Source organism: Pan paniscus, chromosome 5 (genome assembly GCF_029289425.2).
Source record: "Pan paniscus chromosome 5, NHGRI_mPanPan1-v2.0_pri, whole genome shotgun sequence".
Lineage (NCBI taxonomy): Eukaryota > Metazoa > Chordata > Mammalia > Primates > Hominidae > Pan > Pan paniscus.
The window spans coordinates 25,281,901-25,299,251 of record NC_073254.2 but is presented as its reverse complement, the minus strand read 5'-3'; the positions used below and the strand labels follow the sequence as shown (position 1 = coordinate 25,299,251).

General features: G+C 41.0%; 1 protein-coding gene across 1 annotated transcript; it reads right to left on the bottom strand.

Moving 5' to 3' along the window:
- Positions 1-2,312: 2,312 nt before the first annotated feature.
- Positions 2,313-15,945, bottom strand: LOC100979555 (beta-1,3-galactosyl-O-glycosyl-glycoprotein beta-1,6-N-acetylglucosaminyltransferase 6). The gene is given in 2 exon segments (XM_008952887.3): positions 2,313-2,553; positions 14,836-15,945. Coding segments are annotated over 2 exon segments (1,176 nt in total). The 5' UTR covers positions 15,771-15,945.
- Positions 15,946-17,351: the final 1,406 nt, after the last annotated feature.

Genomic DNA, 17,351 nt, shown 5'->3' with positions numbered 1-17,351 from the left:
GAATGCAGTGGCACAATCTCGGCTCAGTGCAACCTCTGCCTCCCAGGTTCCAGTGATTCTCCTGCCTCAGCCTCCTGAGTAGCTGGAATTACAGGTGCCTGCCACCATGCCCAGCTAATTCGTGTATTTTTTAGTAGAGATTTGTTTTTGCCATGTTGGCCAGGCTGGTCTTGAACTCCTCACCTCAGGTGATCCGCCCTCCTCGGCCTCCCAAAGTGCTGGGATTACAGACATGAGCCACTATGCCCAGCCTAGTATACCTTGAGGATCCTTTTTGGCAGCAAAGCGATCCACATATTCCTCTTTTCTTATGGTGATATAATGTGGAACTGAATAGACTAATTTTTATGGCAACTGAGGAGTCTTCACTATTTACTATTACTATTACTAACAGTAATAGTCTTTACTATTTAGTAACTAATTATTATTTAGTAACTAATTACTAAATAGTAAAGGAAAGTATAATTTCGTTTTCAAAAATTAAAATCAATGCATTACTAGGGTTTATATTCAATATCCCATTGCTGAGTCTGGCTTCTTATTAAACTTGCCAAACTCATGAAGCTCCTACTGCATACACACATGAATGGATCTCATTGGAACTCCATAAGGGCACTTTTTTATCAGTGTAATGCTGAGTTGGTTTTGTTTTCAATTGCTTTTCTTGTTTTTAAATTATTATTATTAGTCTTACAATTTAATTTGTTATAGCCTGCTTTGCTAACGCTAACCCTAGACTGCAGAGGTGTATGTTTGGCTTAGCAATATTTGGGTCTGTAATGTTTCAATGTAAGGCATCTATCACTTAAGGTAAAGCACATATTTTCCTAAAACTTACTTGTACAGTGCCACTTCATTGGTGATATGTGATGCCTGAATCTGCTATTTGAATAACTTGCATCATACTCTTAGAGTAACACTATTTCTGTATTAACGATTTATGTGCAGGTTTATTGTGTATCAGGGCAGGACTAGGGTCAAGTGATGAGGCATTCACTCTCAGGGTTATGTGAGTGCTGATCCTGAACGTGAACACCTTCTTGAGTTGTATACCCCAGGGGTTTCACATGTCTCACCCTCATCTTGACCCTGTGGTTCCTTACAAAATCCCTACACATAAGGCCATAAAAAAATAAGTCATTCAAGGCTGGGTGTGGTGGCTCACGTCTGTCATCCCAGCACTTTGGGAGGCCGAGGTGGATGGATCACCTGAGGCCAGGAGTTCGAGACCAGCCTAGCCAACATGGTAAAACCACATCTCTACTAGAAAATACTAAAAATACAAAAAAAAATTAGCCTGGCGTGGTGGCGGGCACCTGTAATCCCAGCTACTCTGGAGGCTAAGGAGAATTGCTTGAACCCGGGAGACAGAGGTTTCAGTGAGCCGAGATCGCACCACTGCACTCCAGCCTGGGCAACAGAGTGAGGCCATCTCAAAAAACAAACAAACAAACAAAAACAAAAGTCATTCATGAATGTTGGTAACATGAGTTTCAGAATCCATTTCTCAAATTCTTTGTTGACTAATTTGGGAATAAGAAGTAAAGTTGGGCCGAGTCTTATCACATTGTTCCTTAAAAACAGAAACTTTCCTGCCGTGGTCAGAGGAAGATGGGATGAGAGAAGAACAGTCAGAGAGATGCGATGTTGTTGGGTTTGAAGATGGAGAAAGATGACCAGGCGCCAAAGAATGTGGGCAGCCTCTAGAAGCTAGAAAAGATGAGGAAACATGCTCCCTGGACCCTCCAGTTAGGACTGCAGCCCTGCCAATGCCTTGAATTTAGTCCAGTGAGGCCCACATCAGACTTCTGACCCATAGAACGGTAAGATCATAAATTTGTGTTAAAACAGCCACTGAGGCCGGGTGCCGTGGCTCATGCCTGTAATCCTAGCACTTTCAGAGGCCGAGGCGGGCAGATCACCTGAGGTCAGGAGTTCGAGGCCAGCCTGGCTGATGCGGTGAAACTTCGTCTCTACTAAAAAAAGTACAAAAATTAGCTGAGTGTGGTGGTGTGCACCTGTAATCCCAGCTACCCTGGAGGCTAAGGCAGGAGAATGGCTTGAACCCAGGAGGCGGAAGTTTCAGTGAGCCAAGATCGCGCCATCGCACTCCAGCCTGGGTGACAAGAGCGAGACTCCATCTCAAAAACAAACAAACAAACAATCAAAACCAACCACCGAATTTTTGGTAATCTATTACAACAGCCATATGAAACTACTACACATCCTGAGATAAATGAACATTTTAGGTATTGTTTTTTGGTTTTTATATACTGTAGCTTGGTGGGCTAGAGGGTGGGGATCTGGCTTTACTATTTGAGGTGCAAATAGCAGTTCCGGAATCCCCACTTGTTCTGATGAGCAGAACAAGCTACCTTCAGGTGGAAAGGCCCCAGGGCCTCCCTTGGTGCTGCAGTGCCAGCTGCGATGCTACAGTTGTTGCCACCAAAGCTGTTAACTGGATATTGTTGCTGAAACTCAAGGCTACGTGGACAGATGTGTCTATTCTGGCAGGAGCCAGAGTTCACTGCCACTATCCGAAGCCCAGTACCTCTATTTGAATGAAAGAGGACCTATCAAAAAAATTTAGAAAACCGTTTTCAAGAGCTAAAGAAAAATTTGAATCTTCTGATTAAAAGTGCCTTTTTTTTTTAACTTGAGGTGGAGTCTTTCTATGTTGCCCAGGCTGGTCTTGAACTTCTGGGCTCAAATTATCCACCCACCTCAGCCTCCTGAGCAGCTGGTATTATAGGCATGTGCCATTGAGCTTGTCTTTTAAAGTAACTATTGAGTGTCAGACAGTTAATTTTTAAAAGAAATCCACACATTAGATACTTTCTGATAAAATTTCAAGTCTTCAAAGTCAAAGAAAAAAAAATCCTAAAAGATTATATAGCAAATAGATTATCTAGAAAGGAAAAAGATCTAATTAGTAACAGAGTCCTCATTAGTGACATTTGATACAAAAAGTGATCAGAGCAAAGTTCCAAGGGAGATTATCTTAAATTCAGAATTATGTACCCAACAAATCTATCATTCAAGAGTGAAAACAAATATAAGAGCTCAAATAGTGTATACTACTTTCAGAACATTTATTAATAATTACCCAAATATGTACTCTAATTTTATAAAATATTAATTTAAGAAAGAGATAAATGGAATATAAGAAAACATAGCAAGCAGAGAAATAAGTTAAACTCATAGTTAAGTGTAAGTAGTTGTTGATAACATTATTTTGGTGCTCATGGTAATTGTGAAGAAATTGCCTAAGAACTGCCTAAAAAGTAGAGGCAAAGATTTGATAAATCTGGTGTATCCTCTCCTCCTGTCCTCATTTCTACTTTTGACAGAAAAGGTCTTTCTCTTTCAACTCTTATAGCTTTTTTCTTTTTCTTGCCTTATCGTGCTGGCTACGGTTTCCTTTAAAATGTTGAATATGAAAGTGGTAATGTCATCCTTATTACTTTAAATAAAATACTTCTGAGATTTCATCTTTAAGAATAACATGTTTGGGCCAGGCATGGTGGCTCATGCCTGTAATCCCAGCACTTTGGGAGGCCGAGATGGGCGGATCACGAGGTCAGGAGATCGAGACCATCCTGGCTAACACAGTGAAACCCCATCTCTACTAAAAATACAAAAAAAAAAAGAAAAAAGAAAAAAAAATTAGCTGGGCGTGGTGGCAGGTGTCTGTAGTCCCAGCTACTGAGGAGGCTGAGGCAGGAGAACGGCGTGAACCCGGGAGGCGGGACTTGCAGTGAGCCAACCAGGATCACGCCACTGCACTCCAGCCTTGGCGACAGAGCAAGACTCCGTCTCAAAAAGAAAAAGAATAACATGTTTGCAGTAGATTTTTGGTTGGGAGTTATACATCCAACTTATCCGTGAGTTTGCTCATTTAGCCTCTTTGCCTTTGCTTCTTTGGAACCAAACCAGGTCCATAGACATTCTTTCTGTCAGTTCAGGCATTCTGATCGCACTGCTATAAAAATAAGCCAGGACTTGTGCTTTTGTTCCTCTAAGAGTGTCCTCTCACCTTGGAGAAGTCAACTTTGCTGGCTCTTTCTGAGATTTGTGGAAATCAATATCCCCTGCCTGCTTCTTCCCACATGCAACACTGTTTGATCTTTGCTGCTTTGGAAGCTCCTTCACATACTTTGTGGTTTACAGTTTCTATTTCTTCTAGTTTCAATAAAGTTAGAGTTTCTACTTCTCATTCTTCTTATGGCTTTTTGATATTATCCATTGAAGGGGAGTGCTAACTTTTTATTGACATCATCCAGTAAAAATCACAGCCGAATTCTTATCAGAACCTTACAAGCTAAACCTAGTACTAATTGGCAAGTGCAAGGACCAAAAATAGCCAAGAACATTTTGAGCATAATAACTGAAATGATGCTATTGCTATTAAAAAAATAGACTAATGGAAAATAATAGCTTAGAAACTGACCCAAGGAACAGACTGAGAAGGAAATAGCACTAAAAATCAGCACTATTCAATAAATGGTACTGGAAACATTAGCTATCCAAATGGATAAAGATAATATTAGATGTATTGCTTATGCCGCCCCCCACAAATAATTTTCAGATATGTTAAAATGGTAAATCAAAACCAGAAAAACAATTAATAGAAAATATGGGAGAATATTTTTATGGTCTCAGGGTAGGGAAGGATTTCTTAGAGAAGGCTTAAAATGTATAGACCATTATAGTACCAGGATGGCTGGAGTAACAAGGGAGGAGGTGCAAGCTGGGTGTGGTGGCTCATGCCTATAATCCCAGCACTTTGGGAGGCCAAGGCAGGAGGATTGCTTCAGGCCAGGAGTTCAAGACCACCCTGAGCTACATAGGGAGACCCTGTCTTTACAAAAAATAAAAATAAAATTAGCCAAGTGTGGTGGCACACACCTGTGGTCTTAGCTACTCAGGAGGCTGAGGCAGGAGAATTGCTTTAGCCCAGGAGGTTGAGGCAGCAGTGAGCTGTGACTGCGCCACTGCACTCCAGCCTGAGCAACAGAGTAAGAAGGTGTCCACCATGCTGCCCCACAAAGAAAGAAAGAAAGGAAGGCAGGCAGGCAGGCAGGCAGGAAGGAAGGACAGACAGAAGGAAGGAAGGAAAGAGAAAGAAAGAGAAAGAAAGAAAGAAAGAGAGAGAGAAAGAAAGAAAAAGAGAGAGAGAGAAAAGAAGGTGAGAGGCCCAAGGTGAGGAGGGAGGAACAAGAGTTGGGTAGACCCTGTGGCAACCTGCAGGCTTTAATGAGTTAAAGACTTTTTGGCAAAGTGGCAAAAGTGCTTGAAGCAGGAAAGTAATCCTATCAAATTTGTGTTTTTAAATATTAGACTGGCTACAATGGGTTGCAAGGGGACGGGGAGATATTAGGAGACCAATCAGGAAGCAGTTGCAATAGAGCAAATGATGAAGATGGCATGGATTGGAATGATTGCAGAGTGAATGGTAAGAATAGAATGGTTACAAGAAATAGACAGGATGTAGACTCAGCAGAACCTGGTGCTTGTTTGGATTTGTGGAGTGAGGGAGGAGTTGGGGTCATCTTGGGATATGCTGATTTTAAGGACCCAGTGAGACATCCAAGAGGAGAGGTTGAGAAACCAGTTGAGCATGTGCGTTTCGAACTTTAAAAATGTATTTGAGCTCCAGGTTTAAATTTGGAATTATCATGTGTAGATAGTAATTAAGGTTGTAAGGGTGACGAGAACACCTAGAACAAGGCATAAACTCTGGCCCTTGGGCTGGCCATATGTTTCTGTATAGCCCGCAAGCTAAGAATTGTCTTCATATGTTTGAATGGTTACGGGAAAAAAATCAAAAGAATAATATTTTCTGACATGCGTTAATTATATGAAGTTTGAGAAGAGAGGAGAAAGTCTGAAGTAGTCGTTGCTGGTAGTGGAAACGTGTGACGATCAGATCGTCATAGCAACTGCCTGGCTGGAATTGAGGACTCAGTTGAAGCAGTAGGTTGAGAACATACAGAGATAACGTTCTGCTTGGTTGTGCAATTTCTGCGCTAATGCTCAGCTGTCTAAACGTAGAGATAATGGATATCTGAATTTGTTATAGGACTGTGGATTTCCAGATGGGTACAACCAAAAGACAAAGGGGCAAAAAGAATGTTTGCAAAAAGACAGATTGACAGTAGGTATTATGAATGGCAAAGAAAAAGAAGCTAGGAAGAGATGAATGGAGAAGGGGAAGGTCAAGGGAGTAAAATGTGTAAAAAAGGGGAAGTGATGGTGGTTAGTTATGCAAGCTGCAAGGGGATGAAGGAAGTGGTTAGATTAAATCAGACTGGGGCAATGGGCAGGTTTGGGGGTGTTTGTAAAAGTTTATTTTAACATGATAACGTCCTTACACTAGAAAAGAAATGTCAGGTTGTTTTAGAAATGGAAAAATCGTCTATGCCATCATGAGATAGGGGAGAAGTACTTGTTTCATATTAAATAGTTTGGTTTGAATCTTCATTTCACTACTTGTTAGCTGTGTGGCAATGTCTGCTTCTGTAAAAGGAAAAATCAACACAGGACCTGTATCATGGGAATGTCAGGATGAATAACTGAGACAGTCTTTAGAAAGCACTTAGCACAGTGCCTGGCACATACTAAGAATTCAATAAATGTTAATTATTGATGTTGCTGATGTATTACAGGTTGAATCTGTAATGCTTGGCACCAGAAGTGTTTCATATTTTGGATTTTTTCAGATATTGGAATATTTGCATTGTGCTTACTGGATGAGCATCCCAAATCCAAAATCTGAAGTCCTAAATGTTCCAGTGAGTATTTCCTTTGAACATCATGTTAGTGCTCAAAAAATTTCAGATTTTGGAGCATTTTGGATTTCAGAATTTTGGATTTGGGGTGCTCAACCTATACATGGAACCGAATCATTATCTCAAGTTTTTTTGTGTGTGTGTGAGATGGAGGAGTCACTCTATCACCCAGGCTGGCATGCAGGGGCACGATCTTAGCTCACTGCAACCTCTGCCTCCCAGGCTCAAGCCATCCCCCTCTCTCAGCCTCCTGAGTAGCCTAGGGACTACAGGCACACACCTCCATGCCCAGCTAAGCAAGTCCTTTAATCTAACAACAATCGTGGGCCTCAAAAGTGACTCTTTTGTACATATCCAGCTGATCCTGAGTAACTCTGATTTCTCTTGGAATATAAACATGAATTCTATGGGAGTCACATGGATCTTGTAGTTAATAGTTACTACAAACACGGCCCCAAAGCCTTGTGACCAGCGTTGCTGTAGTCTGTGAAATACTGGATTGTAAATTTTTTCTTACAAACAAGATTGCTAGCACAAAACTGAATTTAATATTTTAAATATTTAAATATAATTTAATATACTGACAAAACGAGCTGGAAAATACTACTTATTCATATTGTTATTCAAATGTTTACTGTTGCCTGTAAGGGAGTACTACATACAGTACTCAACAGTGAACATTTAATTCGACCATGTATAAGGAATTAAGGGCACTGAATATGACTAAGCCTTTTCTAAAAGGATTCCCAACCTGGATATGAAGAGAAATAGACATTAGATAAAATGTCAGAAATCCAATCACAGAGGAGAAATAAAAGTGATAAGGGAGTAGAGGGGAAGAAGGATTAATTCTGCCTGGGACAGTCAGATAAATGAATCTCTGTCCTTAGATCTGTTTAAGCCTACTCAAATATCTCAATGGCTCCTTCCTAGCCAGGGCAGTGTGGCATGAATGGAAAGGAAGGATCGGATCCAATAAATGCTCCTGGTTTAGAAACTAAAAGGAATGTGGGAGTCATTGAAAAGGGAAGAATGCAGGATGTTTCAGAAGATTCTGCCTTGAATGAAGACAGATGAATAGAGGAGGGTGAGAAGGTTGAGAGCTAGCGAGTGAATTTTCCTGTTCAGGGGGCAGTTGAAAGAAATGCCTCTGGGCTGGGTGTGGCTCATTCCTGTAATCCCAACACTTTGGGAGGCTGAGGGCAGGTGGATCACTTGAGGTCCAGAGTTCAAGACCGGCCTGGGCAACATAGTGAGACCCCATCTTTACAAAAGTAAAAAAATTAGCCAAGCATGGTGGTGTGCACCTGTAGCCCCAGCTAGTTGGGAGGCTGAAGTGGGAAGATCAGTTGTAACCCATCAGGGTGACACTGAAGGGCAGTGGTGAAAGAAAATTCTGAAGCTGGGTGTGGTGGCTCACGCCTGTAATCCCAACACCCTGGAAAGCTGAGGCAGGCAGATCACTTGAGGCCAGGAGTTCGAGACCAGCCTGGCCAACATGGCAAAACTCAGTCTTTACTAAAAATACAAAAATTAGCTGGGCGTGGTGGCACACGCTTGTGGTCCCAGCTACTCAGGAGGCTGAGGCACAAGAATCGCTTGAATCCAGGAGGCAGAGGTTGCAGTGAGCCAAGAACACAACACAACACTCCAGCCAAGGTGACAGAGTGAGACTCCATCTCAAAAAAAAAAAAAAAAAAGAAAAAAGAAAAAAAAGAAAATTCTCTAGTAGTCAGATCTTTGAGTAATTCATTGGTAGTCTGTCTACTTTGGAGAGACAGTTGGCCAGACATATGGCTCTATACTCATTACATGAGCAGTTGCACAGTTGGTCTCAATGTTAGACTTGGAAAAAACAGGATCGAAAGATTGGTGAACAGGAAACCTGGGGAAGAAAAAGCACAAACGATGAAGATATTTGTGTCCCATGTGAATTCTCACCAGATAGCACACACTACAGAGGAAGACGAGAAAGCTTTTGACTATCAGTTGAAACAAATGACACACTCTGTGTATATCAGCCAGGCACTTTCCCCAGAAAACCCAGTGCTTCCTCAATGGGCCCGTGAACAAAGTGGCTATGGTGGCAGAGATGGAAGCTATGTATGAGCTTGATAGTATGGACTTTCCATTACCAAGGCTGACCTGGCCAATGCCACTACGGGCCTAATCTGCTAACAGCAGAGACCAACACTGAGCACTGAAATGGCAGTTTTCTAAGGGGATCAGTCAGCTATCAGGTGGCAGGTTCATTATGCTGGACCTCATTCATCATCGAAGGAGTAGAGATTTGCCTTCACTAGAATAGACACGCATTCTGAATATGGATCTGACTTCCCTACCCACAGTCGTCCTGCTAGCACCACTATCCACGGACTCACAAAATGACTTGTTTTTTGTTTTCTTTTCTTGAGACAGAGTCTCGCTCTGTCATCCAGGCTGGAGCACAGTGGTGAGATCTCAGCTCACTGCAACCTTCACCTCCCGGGTTCAAGCGATTCTCCTGCCTCAGCCTCCTGAGTAGCTGGGATTACAGGTGCCTGCCACCATGCCTGGCTAATTTTCATATTTTTAGTAGAGACAGGGTTTCACCATATTGGCCAGGCTAGGCTGGTCTCGACCTCCTGACCTCAGGTGATCCGCCTGCCTCAGACTCCCAAAGTGCTGGGATTACAGGCCTGAGACACCGCGCCTGGCCTCACAAAATGACTTATTTGTGATCAAGTCACTCTGTACCATGATAAGAAAACTCATTCTGATCCTTCTTATCAAGGAAACTCATTTGATACAAAGAAAGCATGTCAGTTGACTCATGTGCATAGAATTAACAATTCTCCACACATATCTCATCAGCTGGAAGTGTCTGGCCTTGTTGAAATCCGTAATGGCTTACTGAAGGCTCAGTTCTAGAACGAATTGGGAGACAACTCCCTAAAAGAATGGATCTTTCTCTTTCCAAAGTAGACTACCAAATATATGACTTGAAGTACTGCTTATTGGAGGATTTTCCTTCACCACTGTCCTTGGGTGCCACATATACTTTGTCTAAGGATACAGTACATGCTTTGAACCAGAGACCACACCTATGGTGCTATCTTCTCTATAGCTAGAACACAAGGGTCTGGGAATGAAGGACTGAAAGTAGGAGTGGCTCATAAAACCCATGCACAGAATTTTGCTTCCTATTCTTACAACTCTGGGCTCTGCTGATCTGAAGATCTTAGTTTCCAAGGAGGGAAGTGTGGTCACCAGGAGGCACAACAGTGGAGCCATCGAATGCAAAGATGATGTTGCCACTTGGCCATTCTGAAGTGCTCGCACCACTTAACCAACAGGGAGAAGAAATAAGTTTCACTCTACTGGCTGGAGTGATTGATCCAAATCTTCAAGAGGAAAATGCATACTGAGCGGAGGCAAGGTGGACTATGGAATTCTCTGGTGGGGGCATCTCTTAGTACTTCCATGCTTAATAGTAAAGGTTAATGGAAAACTACAGCAACCAGAAAGAGGCAAGGCTATCGAAGACTCATACACTTCAGGGAAGATAATTTGGGTCACCCCACCGGGTAGAGAAACTTGACCAGCTGAGGTCTGGCTGAGGCAAGGGAAATCTGGAATGGGAAGTGGAAGAAGAAAGTCATAGATATGATTTTATAATTGATCTTGTGACCAATTATAAAAGTGAGGACTATAGTAGCTTTGCTTGTATGTATTTATATATGCTAACCATTTCTAATTTTCCTTCTTCCCATTGTTATTTTATATACTGGTTATGGGAGGTTAACTCTATTATTTATTCTTTAGGTAACAGAATATTCTGTCGGACTGGACTACATTGAAGGAGTAATTAATTCATATAGCCAGCAATGGATAGAATGACTTTTGAGATTGAGTGTCTCCTAGTTTAAGAGAAAGTATGACAACTTTCCCACTTGCACAAAGGGTAGATGTGTCCCAGGTGGAAAGAGAGTTGTTTTGTTGTTATATGGAAGTCCAAATTCCTGTAGGGATACAAATGGAAACAATAGCCAAAGGGGTGGACTGTGCCAGTTACTAACTTGTTGGCTTTCAGCTGTAAATGTATCCTCCTTTGTGATCATGGAGCTGGATCCTGTAAAAATCCTTTCAGCTGTAAATGTATCCTCCTTTGTGATCGGAGCTGGATCCTGAAATTCTTCTTTGCCAGCTCATAATTGTTGTTAGAAAGGCAGGAGAAGGGCCAGGCGTGGTGGCTCACGCCTGTAATCCCAGCACTTTGGGAGGCTGAGGTGGGTGGAGCACCTGAGGTCAGGAGTTTGAGACCAGCCTGGCCAACATGGCAAAACCCTGTCTCTACTAAAAATACAAAAATTAGCTGGGCATGGTGGTGAGCACCTGTATCCCAGCGACTCGGGAGGCTGAGGCAGGAGAATCGCTTGAACTCGGGAGGTAGGGGTTGCAGTGAGTCTAGATCGCACCACTGCACTCTCCAGCCTGAGTGACAGAGCGAGACTCTGTCTCAAAACAACAACAACAACCCAGGGGAAGGATGCTGCAAGAGGAAGAGAAACAAAGTTCTAGTAGGCTTAACTTCCCTTTAATTAAGCATTGACAGAGCCAATAAACAGATTACAAAAAAGTTATAATACCTAAAACATACCAAATAAGGCATGTTAATTTATATGAATATATGTAGAATTTTATACCTTGAAAACCAAGAATACATATTTTTTTCAAGTGTCCATAAAACATTTGCTAAAACTGATCATAGATGCAGCCACAGAGCAAACAACTTTCGCAAAGTAGAAATAATACAGATAACATTCTGTGATCAAATGGAATAAAAGAGAAAAATTAAATACTAATTTAAACACACACACACACACACACACACACACACCAGAAATTTTTTAAATGCCACCTGACACTTTAAAAAAACTTTTTTTTTTTTTTTTTTTTGGCTGGGTGCAGTGGGTCATGCCTATAATCGTAGCACTTTGGGAGGCTGAAGCAGGCAGATCACCTGAAGCCAGGAGTTTGAGACCACCCTGGCCAATATGGTGAAACCCCATCTCTACCAAAAATACAAAAATTAGCCGAGCGTGGTGCCAGGCGCCTGTAATCCCAAGCTACTTGGGAGGCTGAGGCAGGAAATCGCTTGAACCTGGGAGGTGGAGGTTGCAGTGAGCTGAGATCGCACCATTGTACTCTAGCCTGGGCGATAGAGCAAGACTCTGTCTTAAAAAAACCAAAAACCAAAAAACAAAACAAAACAAAAAACACCTTTTTTTCTCACACAACTCTTTGGTCAAAGAGGAAGCTGAAGTTAAAATTGTACAATATCTAGAAAATAGTGATGAAAAGCCTACTTAGAACTTATGAGAATCTCGTACCTAATGCAGTGACCAGAAGAAAATTACAGCTTTAAATAATTAATAAACAAGGAGGAATAAAAGAAAAAGAAACAAACATCTACCAGCAAATGTTAGAAAAAGAATACCAAAACAAAGTTCATAAAAGCAAAATGAAGAATTAATAATAACTGGAAATTAATACATTTGCAAAGAAAAAAATGGCAGAACGAATAAGTGAAATCTGAGTGTTGGGTCTTTGAATTGAAACAAACAGCAAGAAACTGTTAGCTGAGCTAATTTTTTAAAGAAAAAGAGAAAAATCACAGTTACACAAAATAAGAATTGATAAGTAGGAAATTAACAGTAGATATATAAAGAATTTAAAAGATTTATAAGAGATGCATATGTTCAACTCTGAAAATAAATGTGAAAATCTACATGAAATGAATAATTTTCCAGGGAAATATAATTCATCAAAAACCAACTCCAGAAGGGATGAAAACTCTAAGTAGACAATTGACTTGGAAAAAGTAGAGAAAGATGCTAAAGGCTCCCTTCCTATCCCCAACAAACAAGTATGCACTCACCAAACACACACCTAGAAAGTTTCTTATTACAGTTAAGAATAAGAGGATTACCATTATCAATACGATTATTCTGAAAGTAGTCGTTAACAAATTAGATAAACAAATGTACCTCACCTTTGGAAGTTAGGTTAATTTATCATTTATTTGCACATTATATAATTGAATACATGAAAAATCCAAGAGAATCAACTAGAAAACTGTTAAAAAGGATAAGACAGGCCGGTCTCACAGCTATAATCCCAGCAGTCTGGGAGGCCAAGGTGGGCGGATCACCTGAGGTCAGGAGTTTGAGATCAGCCTGACCAACATGGTAAAATCTCGTCTCTACTAAAAATACAAAAATTAACTGGGTGTGGTGGCGTGCACCTGTAATCACAACTACTCGGGAGGCTGAGGCAGGAGAATTGCTTGAACCTGGGAGGCGGAGGTTGCAGTGAGCCGAGATTGTGCCATTGCACTCCAGCCTGGGCAACAGAGCTAGACTCCATCTCAAAAAAAGAAAAAAAAAAAAGGATAAGATAATTTAGCAATATGGCTGAATTTAAAAATAATATACAAAAATCAATAAACAAAGTAAAATAATCAGAAAAACATAACAGAAATTACTATCCTATTTACAATAACTTCAAAAAATGAAACAGCTATTAAGGTTTTAAATTCTTTTTACTATAGAAGATTTTAAACACACGAAAATTGTAGAGCAATAATTAACTCTGACATACCTATCATCCAGTATCAATAATTATAAACTAATCATGATTCACTTCCCCATCTACCCTCAGATTATTTTGAAGCACATGTGTGAATTCATATTATTTAATTCTTAAATATGCAAAGATAGATAAAGATAGATATAAAAGATAGATAATGTAGATTCTATGGAATGTAAGATTCAACATCATAACAAGGAAGAGAGTTTCCAGGTAAGATAAACGCAGACAACAGGCCCATAGAGACAATGTCCAGATTGGGAGGTCAGAAGAAGCCAGACTGGGAGGGCATAAGGAGTGGAACATGGCTGGGTGCAGTGGCTCACACCTTCATGAGGCTGAGGCCGGTGGATGACTTGAGCCCAGAAGTTTGAGATCAGCCTGGATGACATGGTGAAACCCTATCTCTACTAAAAGTACAAAAATCAGCCAGGCATGGTGGCACATGCCTGTAGTCCCAGCTACTCAGGAGGCTGAGGCACGAGACTCGCTTGAGCCTGGGAGGCAGAGGTTGCAATGAGCAGAGATTGCACCACTGCACTGCAGCCTGGGTGACAAAATGAGACTCTGTCTCAAAAAACAACAACAACAAAAAGAGGTGAACAATTGGAAAATAATCATAGTTACTTTACCGATGAGATTAAGCATTTTGAAATAATTAGTGATAAGTATATATAAGAAGTAACAGAAGAAAAAAACCTGAGGCAATCATAAACCTCAGGAAAAACAAAATGTAGAGTCCTTGGCAGCTATGAACAATAGCTTCATAGTTATGATCATGTAAATATTGACAATTGATTTAAAATCACAATATTAAAAGAGATAAGGAAAATTTGTGGGTAGAGGATATAAGCATTCTTAACCACTATAACAGGATATTGCTACTTAATATTAAAATTAATGTATCAAGAAATGGCAGCATAAGCATGTTCTTTGCATAGAAGTCACCATTAGGAGGAACAGCTAAAATATGACAGTTTTTTTTGTGAATTGGGACTGCACATGGGGAGGAGCAGGGCATAAGGCCATAAATCTTTATTATAAGAAGGCTTTTAATAATATTTGATTTTAAAAATCATAATTATACATCACCTTGATTGAAAAATAAAAATTACAGGCTCATGCCTGTAATCCCGGCACTTTGGGAGGACGAGGCAGGAGTTTGAGACCAGCCTGGCCAACGTGAAGAAACCCCATCTCTACTAAAATTGCAAAAATTAGCCTGGTGTGATGGCACACGCTTGTAATGCCAGCTACTTGGGAGGGTGAGGCAGAAGAATCACTTGAACCCGGGAGGCGGAGGTTGCAGTGAGCTGAGATCATTCCACTGCACTCCAGCCTGGGTGATGGAGGGAGACTTTATCTCAAAAAGAAAAAAAAATTAACAAAAAAGCAATGAGAAAGGAAACCACACTCAACTGGAATATTGTTGAGTGTAATCCAGAAATGTTCATCTGGACTGTAGGTATCTTGAGACCACTGGAGTAACTCAATGGCTATTTTATTATAAAGAGCAAAATGGACAAATTCCCTTGTAAGGGCAACGTAAGTTGAGCCAAAGTGGATTTTGAGTTGACGTGGAGGTGGGCTCTTCTTTTTATGCTTCTTTAGGACAAAAGCGTGTGCTCTGGTTCTGTACTCTCTATGGGTATATTTGATCCTTTCAGTAGATTTCAGAACAGACACTAAATTAGGTGTAATGTTTGTCTAATTCATTGTTTTCAAATACTGAACTATCTCCCTGTTGGTTTTTAGGGGGAAATTGTGATCACCAGTGTTAGTGACATATCTCCACTGAACAGTTGATGCTATAAGATCTCTCATGCAGGCCACGTCCGCCTGGAGCCTGGATTTTCCACCATAAATAATATACTCAGACTGTGAGGATATAAATGCATTTGAGAAGCACTCCAATAATTCACTCACAGCAATTTTAAAGTCAATAGTGGCCGCCTTATCAACGTGAATACAGTAGACATTTTGAGGCATGTAAATAGCCCAGAAAAGCCATTCAAACGTATCGAAATCTTGACTGATGGTCATTACATATGCCAAAGGGAATGCAGCTTCTTCTGTGGACAAAGGAGTTGTGATATAGTGGTTCTCTAGCACATAGTAAGGACAAGAATCTATTCCAAACGTTGTGGATAAAGCACTAGGCAACACTTGCACCGTCTTCCCATTTCGGGCTGCGTCACAGATGTGCAGTCGGGAAAGGGCTTGATATTCACCACCTACGTCATCCATATGATCACTGTCTGGTTGACTTACATGCACATTGTATAATACTGTGACTATGATTATAATTTGAAGAGTAATGATACAAAGATAATAGCTCCAAAACTTCATTTTAGTTTTTGACACCTGGGGGTAGAAGGGTGGAGAGAAGAATTCTTCTTTAAGAGTTAAAGAAATAAATCAATTTCTAAAACATTTTATTTCCCTACAAGTCTCTACATTTGGCCACTTTATCAGTTGCACTCACTTTTCCAGATCCCATTTGCTTATTTTGATGCCTGGCCATTCCTCAGTTGAGTGTCAATTCTGTGGTATTTCTTACTTCTTGTTCTGCAAATGTTCTGATCTTTTAGTCAATGCATCCTCATCCAGGCTGGGCTACCAAGACTACTCAGTGTGACTCACCCTCCTTTCTGTCCTGTGTGGCTGTAACTGGGGAGATGGGGTAAAGGGTTAGTTCCCATTTCCTGTTTCTATTGTTGAGTCATCTAATTTGTTGTAATTGTGTCCAGTTATATACCTCTCTGTATCTACCCCTCCTTTTGTGGCTAACTTCTCCCTGGGTATGCATATCTGGGTATATTCAAGTAATTTCCCATCTTGCTTATCATTCCTAACCTTTTAAGCAGGAGGATCCTTCCAGATTTCTGTCCGTTCAAGTAAGAGTACTTCATTAGGCATGGCCAGGTCTTAAGAGTTTTTATCCAAAGTGCTCAGCATAGTGCCTGGCACATTTGGGCACTCAGCTGATTCTTCCAATGAATAATTGAATGAGTGACTCATTTCCCTCATTCATTTAGTTTTGAAGGGTCCCAGCAACATTGGATGGCAAAATCTCCCCACAACTGGCTGTGGATTTTAGAGGAGACAGTGTTTCCATATAAACTGCTGTAGACTGTGGAAGATTAGGGACTAAGTTTTAACATGACCCATTACTCATATATATTAATAATTTTGATTATTCATACAATTTCAAACTATTGCTTTTTTTTTTTTTTTCTGAGACGGAGTCTCGCTCTGTTGCCCAGGCTGGAGTGCAGTGGCATGATCTTGGCTTACTGCAACCTCTGCCTCCTGGGTTCAAGTGATTCTCCTGCCTCAGCCTCCCTAGTAGCTGAGATTACAGGTGCGCACCACCATGCCCAGCTAATTTTTTGTATTTTAGTAGAGACAGGGTTTCACCCTGTTGGCCATGATGGTATTGGTCTCCTGACCTTGTGATCTGCCTGCCTTGGCCTCCCAAAGTGCTGGGATTACAGGTGTGAGCCACCGCACCCCACCGCCTTCTCTGATTTTAATTGAGCATTTTTATGATTGTATTGTATTTCATCTACTGATGTAATTTTTAATGGCTGCCGTAGGATTTACTACATACATTAAAAAATATTCTAGGCCAGGCGCAGTGGCTCACGCCTATAATCCCAGCACTTTGGAAGGTTGAGGTGGGCAGATCACTTGAAGTTAGGAGTTCGGGACCAGCCTGGCCAACATGACGAAACCCCGTCTCTACTAAAAATACAAAAGTTAGCCAGGCATGGTGGCGGGCACCTGTAATCCCAGCTACTTGGGAGGCTGAGGCAGGAGAATCACTTGAAACCAGGAGGTGGAGGTTGCAGCCAATGGCCTGAACTTGAAATAATTCACTTTAACTAACCTGGCGTTAACTTTTTCAATGATTTCTCCTAATATCTT